Source organism: Pelecanus crispus, chromosome 7 (genome assembly GCF_030463565.1).
Source record: "Pelecanus crispus isolate bPelCri1 chromosome 7, bPelCri1.pri, whole genome shotgun sequence".
Taxonomy (NCBI): Eukaryota; Metazoa; Chordata; class Aves; order Pelecaniformes; family Pelecanidae; genus Pelecanus; species Pelecanus crispus.
This window is the reverse complement of record NC_134649.1, coordinates 36,974,261-36,984,207: the sequence shown is the minus strand read 5'-3', so window position 1 is coordinate 36,984,207 and position 9,947 is coordinate 36,974,261. Positions and strand designations below refer to the sequence as shown.

The following is a 9,947-nucleotide window of genomic DNA, read 5'->3' as shown; positions in this document are numbered from 1 at the left end:
ATTTGAATTGGCAAACTGGTTCAGCTCTGGTATTACTTGATACTTCATTTCTGCATTTTAATAGATGATCGGTAACTTTTTAGATACATTCATTATTACAGTTAAAAAAAAAAAGGCTATTTCCTTGCTGGCTTTGCCATTTTAGGGCCAGGTGAACTTAATATAAAACTAGATTAGAAAGTACACAAAGTCATCCAGCAGAGCAAATGATTAACCATTGTGCAGTCTTGCTATGGAGACCTTTCTTTATGTTGTATCAGAGCATGTTTTACCTTTAAAAGCAGATAAAGGAAAAGGCTGGTATTAAAGTACAAAAAATTAAATACTTTTGAGGTAGGGGATTTTTTGTAGGGAGTGGTGAGGAAATCTCAAAGTTGCAGCTGGGTTCAGTCAGTTCATTTACCAGCTCAGCTGGTGACGCACCTGACAGAAGCAAGTCACAACACTTCTCTTTTTCCCTGTCATATGAGGGTTATAATACAGAGTTATCTTACAAGGGATTTTAAAGACTAAGTCTTGTGTCTGTAATCATTATGTGACAGAATGCTAGCATTGGTTAATGACCTCTATATATGTGCATAGCTTTCTGGTTTTGAGATCAGTTAACTTGTGACTAAGTTTTACAGCGGTCTTCTGTAAGAAATGCTCTCTGTTTTGTACTGTAAGATGCATTTTCCTAGTAGAATTCAGGAAGGTAGTAATTTTAAAGAGAATTGTTTTTAGCTTTGTATATTTACAGCTGTAAGTGACAGAAGGGAATAAAAATTATTGAGCTGCTATGAGTAGAGAACAGCTCTTTGGGAATTAAATGTTTTGTAGAAGAAAAAGCAAAATGCTAACAAACATCTTTAACATGTAGAAATATGCTTTGGTATATGCTGGCACGTAGCATAAACATGTGTCTTGTTTCTGTTGATCTTGGCGATTCAGTTTGCTTTAGTAGCAAGAGGGGGGCCTTTCTAATAATTTTGTAGTATACCAAAGTAGGGCTTCTTTGAATTAGTAGTCAGCTTTTTAAATAGATCCCTTATGTTGAAACATTCTCTAAGATATTACTAGCCTTCCTTTTGTGTACATTTTTTACAAATGTTACAAGGCATCCAAAAGTTTTATTTGCAATACAAATTTGACAGCAACAGATGAGATTCGATAGTAATGAATTGAAGAATCCCTCTGAACCCTCTAATAAGTGTGGGTTTAGTGTTACACTTTTTGATAGGCTTTTTGTTAGCGTGTGATTTATTTCTTTGTTTGTTTGGGGTTGTGGATTTGTGGTTCTTGGGGTTTTTTTTTATTCTTTCTGCAAAATACTTACTAAGAGGCCTTAAAAACATAGGGAACTAACACTTAGCACTATGTAAACAGGGAGAAGAGCAGCCAACGGGTCTTCCAGAGGATTCCAGATGAGTCCCCTAATGGAGAGAACATTTTGCCTCTGATGGACCGGGAAAGTAGCTGTCTGGATAAGGTAGGTTTATTTGCATGTTACACACTGTTTAACACACTGTTTCTCAGACTTTTCCTAGTGCCACCCTTGGATTTACCTTGAATTTATGTGTTCACTTAATCTCCCTGGGTCAAAATAGCTTTTACTCAGCCAAGAAATAGCTAACTGCTTTTAGCATTGTTTTGCGAAAATTGGTGTTAACAGTTTTGAGGTTTCTTACCTAAAAAAAAAGCTTTTGAGTTTTGAAGTTGACTTTGAATATAATCTTTGTTCATCATGTTGAAAACATATTTGAAAGGTAGCTACATGCAGCATAGTATCTGAGGCGGTGAAACACTGGTGCGGTTGGGTGGAGAAGCTGTGGTAAAGGTGAGATGAAAGGCAATTTTTTTGAGTGTGATAAGTAATCAAGAAAGATTATATATACTATTTATACCTTTTTAAAAAGCTGAAAGGATTGCACAGGCTATTGTGAAAGGTGACCTGGCAGTGGAGCAGCAATGAGTGACAATGGCAAAAGGTAGCAACAGTAAGCATTGGTGTTTCAGACCAAAGCCACCAAGAACTCTTGGTGTGGTCTCTTCAGCTGGTATAAACAAGGTCCTTAGAGGCCTGACATCTCTAAAGAACAACAGCTTCATCTAGTAAACAGATGAACTCTACTGTCCCTGGGCAAAAAACAGTGGTGCAAAATCTGGAAGGGAGATTACTTTGCTGCCTCATCAAGTATGTGATGCTGTAAGAGGATTGGATTTGCATATCCAAGGAGCATTGATTTCTCCTATTATTGATTACTTAGGATTCTCAACTTAATGTTTGTTGTGTTGCTTTAATTGCCCCTACAATGGTATTTAGCTAAAACTCTATAGGTAATTTCATATGGGTTGCAAGGGAAGTGTTGTTCACTTCTAATGGGCCAAAATAATGAAATTTAATTTTTGAGTGAAGGCTTAAAGTCTATTTACACTTTCACTGGGAATTCCTAGAAATTTAATCTGGTTCTTTACTATCAGGTATTCTTAGATCTAAAACTTTTAAGTTTTCTGCCTTGTAGAAAATATATTTTCATCCTCATTTATTATGGAAAGGTTTGTTGACTGTTTATCTTGATAACAAATAGCTTTCTTGTACAACTAAGCAAGCTTCTGTTCAAAGAAGTCTAGCAACATTTGAATGCTAGACCTTCAGCCAGACTTTCCAGTAGATTTATCTCTACATATATGTTGGTTTAGAATCATAGAATGGTTTGGGTTGGAAGGGGCCTTTGAAGATCATCTTGTTCCAATGCCCCCTTGGGACATCTTTCACTGGATGAGGTTGCTCAAAGCCCATACAAGCTGACCTTGAACAGATCCAGGGATATAATGGAATTCTGGTATAATGCAGACCTCTTATCTTTAGAATAAGTTCTCTTTTCTTGTGAAATTTTTATAAAGTTATGTGGAGCTGCATTAACATTATAAAGGTCTCTTAGATATATGGTATTTCAATTTCACGGAATTTCTCAGAAATTAGAGAGCATAGTGTGAGCATCTACCTTGTGAACTTCTGAATTGGTACTTCCTGGTCCTATATGCAGTTGCAGCCATGGACTCTTTAAAAACAAGAGTGTTGATATGTTTGAATGACCGCATCTCAGTGTCCAGCTCTGATTTAATTCAACATTGAGCAAATGAATGTAACATGATTATTTTAATAATAACGCAGTTTCTTACTCAGATAACATTGCTGAACGAACTTCATAGCTGGGCAAGCCTCGACACCAGATGGCGGTATTTGATGAGCTTCTGACCTGTGCCTAGAGAACGAGTTAACTGGTTTTGGCCTATTTTAAGAAAATTCTTTGACAGCTACCATGATCTCTTTTCCCTGAAAAGTCATTAAAAAACCCTGAAAGAATGAGTATTTCCAACCAGGAGTTAAAAGCAGACTACCCTGAGAAAGTTGTTTTCCATCTTCCACAATCTCAGAGAGACCAAATGTTAAGTTATAATTACTTGGTTAACTTAATGGTTAGATTTGGGAAGATATGTGCCTGTTATAAATGCCTCTTACCACCACATATGCCTGTCTATATTGATAGTCCTTGATAGCTTCCTGAAGAGGACACCTACGAAGGTATTTACCACTTCGGGACTTGACTTACCGCATATGCGGTAATCTGAGTCTCAGCTGTGTGGCTCAGGTTAATTTCATTCATGTTCATCCAGGAGGAATAAATATTTTCTGAAATGTGTTTTGTATCAGCGCTTGTGTTGGTATTTTTAAGTTCTTTTAAAAAAATAGTGGGCTGTATTTGGAAACTAGCTATTTATATTGTAATCGTTAAGAGCTTTTTTGTATTATTGAAGTCCACAGTTTCTGGATTCAAGAGGCTGTCTCTCTATCAGTGATCATGTTTTTCACCTCTTTGGTCATAGGTTGCCTTGTTGGGAACAGCTGTGCTGAAACATTAAAGGGCTGTAAGGCCCTTGCTTAACACTGCTTCCCACTGACCTCTAGTTCACCAAATATTCTAGCAAGCAGTGGTTTCATACATAGGTCCTTATGGCTTTTTTCTGTGTCTACACTTTGTGGTTGCTGAAGCTGTTAAATGATGGTTAGAACTTAACTTCCAGGTGGTCATTGCAGTTACATTGATGCCACTTCAAGATCCATTGATACATGCTGATAAGGTGTCCTTGGTAAGATTGCTTCTTGAATTGTCACTCTTTTTGATAGTTTGGTTTGACAACAATCTCACTGCACAACACAAAGTCAGTCCAGTAAGTCAATGTTCTTCAGCTGAACATCTTTCTGATATAAAGCCACATGTGGATTCCATTTTTCTCTGTAGAATCTCTCTCCCTCAGCACAGTATTGTCAATTCTAGACTGTGCCATTTCTTTAGCAGTTGTCCTGCTTCTGTCTATTCCTGCACATTAGTCTTGGGTTGTTTACAAATGCACAGAAAATCAAACGGGAAGTACTGTCTATTTCCTTAATATTAGTTGTTAGCCATGCGACTGTGACTGATTACACAGAATAAACTACTTGTGAGAAAAAACGGTAAGCCAAGAAAAAAGAGGGCCAGGTTTTTCCTCTAAAAGCACACAGTCCTATGTGCGCATGTACTCCTACATCGTGTGCTCCAAACGAGAAACTTTATTTAAGAGGCGTAACTTTTGCATCCTGAAATTAAAATACTGTTTTCATTTTTGCATGTTCTAAAATAAAGCTTTGTGCAAAATAAGAAAAGGAGGAATCTCTGTAGAGAGGTTATTCTGAACCAAAAGCTGGTTTTGGACATGTGACATGTAAACTGCTGTGTGGCTGACGAATGACCTTGAATATAAAAATATTATAGTCGGTACTTTCTTTATAATGAATGAAAACAGAATTCTTTTTTCAAACCTTGAACTTCATTGCAAAACCTTTACCTCCTTTCTCCCCATTACTCATCATTTTTGGTCATTTTAAGTGTTCGGTCTGTAGGATTTTAACAAATTTCTATTGGTTATAAACCTACAAGAAGAGAGGAATATCTAGCAGTAAAAGGATGTTTTTAAATCAGTAAATTTGAGTGTACTGCTTCTATTACTTCAAGTTTTGTTTTTATGTTGTAAAGAATGATCAAGAAATTTCACATACGGTATGTTTCAAAAAAGCTGCAATGAAGTTATTTTAATAAGAAAAATGAATGCATGAATTATTTAAAATAGTTGGTGCAACTGTTCCTGTTAACTAATCCAGGCACTTGGAAGGCAATTACACTGAGCTTTGACAACATTGCCAACCCACTGCACAGTGCCTTATGCCAAAAGCTATTGTTGTTTTATTGACCACGTTCACCATTACATATGCATATGAAAAAACAGAGGCATTTTCATCGGGATTACCCTAATAGCATTAAGAGATTATTTTTTAAATTTCCTTGGAAGGAAATTCACTTAAATGAGATTACTTATTACTTGACTGGTTTCCTATCATGCTGCTATGTTTAGGTAAGTGGAGTCCATTAGAGTATAAAGTTTTTAAAAAAACTGATTTTATACATTAATGATTTCAAATAAAAGAGAAATACTATATTTGTGCACAGCTTCTTTTGAGAAAGTTAAGTCGATGTTCTGGTTAGGAGAGATAACACTTTTTGTCCCTCTTGGTGGCCCCCCTAGTGTCACCATTAGTTGCTAATTACTTGCAAACAAATAAACAATTAACTCCTCGTGCCTCTTGGTGGGACAGTTTTCATTGACATGCTAAAACTTTCTAATAAAAGATTTTAATTAATGACGTTGCAAATCCAACCCCCTTTTCAACATAGCTATAAGGAGGACTTGTGGAGAAATGCAAGTACAGTATACATGCTATGCTGGCTGAAGGTGAAAGCATGGCAAGTACATCGCTATATGCTGCTAATACATCAGCGTCTCAGAATCTTCAGAAAGTGTCTGGTTTTGTAGAAAACAAAACCACACAGTGCTCATTTTCCATTGAAAGTATTTTGGGACTGGAGCAGAAAAAAGATGGCATTCCAGCTGTGAAACCTCACAGACCGTGGATGGATGCATGCACCGATTTGGGTAAGTCAGCAGTCTGGGTAAGTCAAGCCTTTACTCCTTTAAAAATGTACACATTTTCATGTTTCTACTGAAAACCAGTAAATTGAAGCTCTTGTTTGTTTGCTTTTTCTAGTTTTAGGTGATGACAGTAATCCTCATCTGCAAATTCCTGTTGTTTGCTATGAAAATCCATTATTTCATGTTAACAGTAATCCAGTGCAAGAGGAAAGAGTTTTGAAATGTGAAAAATACTTTTCAGTCACTGAAAGGCTATCTTTCAAACGAGAATTGAGCTGGTACAGGGGTAGAAGACCAAGAACTGCATTCACTAGAAACCAGGTAGGGATTTTCTTAGTATTTAATAAATTAATAACAATGTAGTTGAGTGAAAGGTTGATAGAAGCCTGTAACAGCTGACTAATTCAGTATGATGTACCTCTGCAGAGAGAAATGTAACCAGAAACTAGTGTAAATTAACAGTAATGTTGCTAATTTCAGTAGACCTGTGTTTATGCGTGGAATCAGAATTGTGCAAACACTGCTTGGAAGTCTCCTGTTGAACAAACTAAACTGGTTTTTGTATTTATTTTCTTTATTACTCCTATGAAGGTAGTGATAACTATTCAACAAGTGTTTTAATCTCCTCAGATTGAAGTCTTGGAAAGTGTTTTTAAAATGAACTCCTACCCTGGCATTGATATTAGAGAAGAGCTAGCTCGCAAATTAGATTTAGATGAAGACAGGATCCAGGTAATTAAAAATTTATTTGAACTTTTCTGTATTTCCATCTGTATGTACTCTCTGGTTACATAAATGAGTAGTTAGACAGCAGTAGCAATAATTTTGATAATCTCAGTTTAAAACAATGTACATTTATACATGTGGTATGCCTTTAATGATTTGTGAAATGCAAGCCATTGAATTCTTTCTGAAATCTTAAACCTTCTTCCATAGTGTTGATGAAGTATTCATCACTATGATATTTCCATGATATCTGCTCTGTTAATCTCTAGTTATCATGTCCAGAATGTTTATATTATGCTTGTCACCACATTTGAAAAACAAATTTGAAACAAATATTTAAATAATTTGTATGAATGTCTAAGTATTTCATGAGACTGTCAGTAGAGCATATGTGTGTTTAAACCAATGTTTGAGCCTATGTCTTCATCTGGCCAAAAGCAAAATCTACTTGGGGATTTTAATTATTGATTTCCAGGTAGTCTAATGTGATGAGAAGCATATGATAAACATTAGAATTTGGGCCTCACCTTGATGTTTATTAAGCTTTTGATGCAAGTCTTATGTTGGGGTTGATGGGCAACTTGATGCTGAGATTAATTAAGCAGCTGAAGAAATAACACCTTAAGACTTGTGTGTGAATTCCAGATGCTCAGGATCTTCCAGGGTCTGATTCAGTCTCACTGAAGTTCATATTAGTTTTTATATTAATTACAGTGAAGCTGGTGTTCACTTTCCAGTTAAGCTGGGGGTATTGTTTTCTTTGTCTGTGGCGTTAAAACTGTTGCAGGTAGCTACATGCCATCATCTGCAGATCTTAAATATGTATTGAGTTTCCAAACTACTGTCATTACACAAAATACTGTAAAGTTGTGTGAATATTTTTAAGCTTCAAAGATTGTTCTGCTTACAGTGCTGTATTTCTGAAAAGCATGCCTTTTCTTTCAATTTTAGATCTGGTTCCAGAACCGTCGTGCAAAGCTGAAAAGATCACACCGAGAATCTCAGTTTCTAATGGTGAAAAATACTTTCACCTCCAGCCTGCTAGAGTAGAAAGAAGGATGGTTTGCTGTTACAGTACTACAATAGAATACGAAGAATTACTGAAATTTTCATAACTTGTATTAAGAAACAATATATTAATTATTATTTTATCCCCAGATTTGAAAGATTATAATAATTTTCATTCAAATAAACTGTAAATACTTAAAGTAGTATTATAATCTACTCTTTGTGGGAAAAGTGAACTTTTCATGTATATTTTAATAAGTATTTTCAGAAAACTTTAGATATTTTTGCAGTTAAAAAATCCAAACCCTAGGTTGCACAAGATTTTCAGCTAGTATGAATTACTGCAGCTTATGAATTACTGAAGATGACTTAACAAAGCATCATGGTTTTTAAAAAAGTCTGTTTAAAGTCTGAAATATGCAAAATACATTTTGCTACCCGAAACAGATTGTGCATTACACTGGAGTTTAAATAGCTTATGTATAAAGAGTATGATAGTTTTCATAAAGAACATAATTTTTAGAAAAAGGTATCTCAAATGGAAGGGCTAGTTTTCAACTGACTGTTCAGTTTGAACAATTGTTTGGTTAAAAGAAGCTGAAAACCATCTTTTTTTTTTATATCATTATTTTATTTCATTAATTTAGGATATTTGTCTGTTTAGTGCTTAACCTTGGATATCTCCTTTCTTGTCAGTATAAGCGTTCCAGTTATGGAAGTTGCCCTCATTATCTTTTAATGACAGAATGCAGCATTTCACGGCATCAAATCAGTTGGGACCAGACCAGATATCCAGATAATTGCCATTAATTTGGGGATGTTGAATTCACTTTTATCAAACAGTACGTGAAAGTTAATTATCGTCGTATTTGATATTCAGCCTGAAGTCAATATGCATAAGGAGAGCCTTATACAAAAAAACCCAGCTCTTCATGACCATGATGTAGGTAAACATTGTAAGTATGGGTTTACACTGTTCCTTGTTCAGCAGAGCTTTAAGCACTTGCTTGAAGTGCTAGTGTCCTTCACTGAGACTTCAGCCTGTGTTACTTACTAGAGATACATTCTACATGGGCCCACTTGTATATATAAAAAATAATTTTGTGTTAGGCTGGTGGTTCAGCAGAAGCATTGACTTTAAATGGTATTTCAATCTGTAAATCTAAAAGAACAAGTACATTCCAAAGAATTTGGACATAAAGCTTTGTTAATTAGGTTTTCCCACTTGGCTGACTTGAAAAATAAGTTCTATTTTGAACCAAAACTATATTTACAGCAGTCAAAAAACTGAACTGAATAATTTTATCTATTTAAAAAAAAAAAAACAAACACTGGAAAATTCTGAAAACTAGGAGGAAGAAATTATGTGAATGTTTATGACATTCAAATTGTTTTTATCTAATTCAGAGTATAGATCTCAGACTAACTATCCCACATTGAAGGAATGCCTAGCCACTGAGCTATTATGTGTTACGATGTTGGTTTCCAGATTTCTTGTGGAAACAGTTTTGCTTTATACAACGTACTTTGGTATTCACTGGAGGAAGAATTTGAGCCAGTCTTCAATCTATACACCTTAGTCACCAGGCTCATTCACAGTCTGACACTCAGCTTCTATGAAGTCAGTTAGGACACCGAGGACACAGAAATCAGCGTATCATTGTTAATATAGGCTAAATGTAAATAGCAAAAGAGGGGAAAAAAAATTGCATAGACTCTTTTAGTGTTTTAGTAGTGCAAATACAGTTAGATTGTTCTTCGCTTGCACTTTCTTGTTTAATAATAATAAAATGACAACAGATCTTTTTTTTTTTCTGGCATGTTACTTTCAGTGTATTTTAGTCTCTCAAAGAAGTAGGTGTTAAAATCTCAAAGACCTGTCTCTACTGCTTCCAGACAGTTTTTGATTCCTATATCTCTTCCAACATGCTCTGCTTTTCCTTCAGTTTGTGTTCTTTCTTAAGACACCTCTATACATTCCAGTTGTTGTAATGGATGATTTAATGTAGCTTTGATGAATGTTTGCAAGGTATTGTGAAATGCAGTTAGTTTAGGATTTTACAAGATAACATTGTACCTGTTGTAACATGAACAAACCAAGTATTGCTGCTCTTTTCTCAATGTTTGTATCCTTGATTTTTGCTGTCCTATAGAATGAAAGGTAAGTTTGAGAAAAGGGGCAATAGAAAAAACTTAATTTTATGTAG

The 9,947-nt window shown here is 35.3% G+C and overlaps 1 protein-coding gene across 1 annotated transcript; it reads left to right on the top strand.

Moving 5' to 3' along the window:
- The first annotated feature begins 5,795 nt into the window (after window positions 1-5,795).
- On the top strand, window positions 5,796-7,782 carry HESX1 (HESX homeobox 1). Its single transcript, XM_009488912.1, has 4 exons — window positions 5,796-6,009; window positions 6,122-6,327; window positions 6,637-6,738; window positions 7,684-7,782. Exons 1-4 carry the CDS (start codon window positions 5,796-5,798, stop codon window positions 7,780-7,782), a joined length of 621 nt encoding a protein of 206 aa, XP_009487187.1.
- Window positions 7,783-9,947: the final 2,165 nt, after the last annotated feature.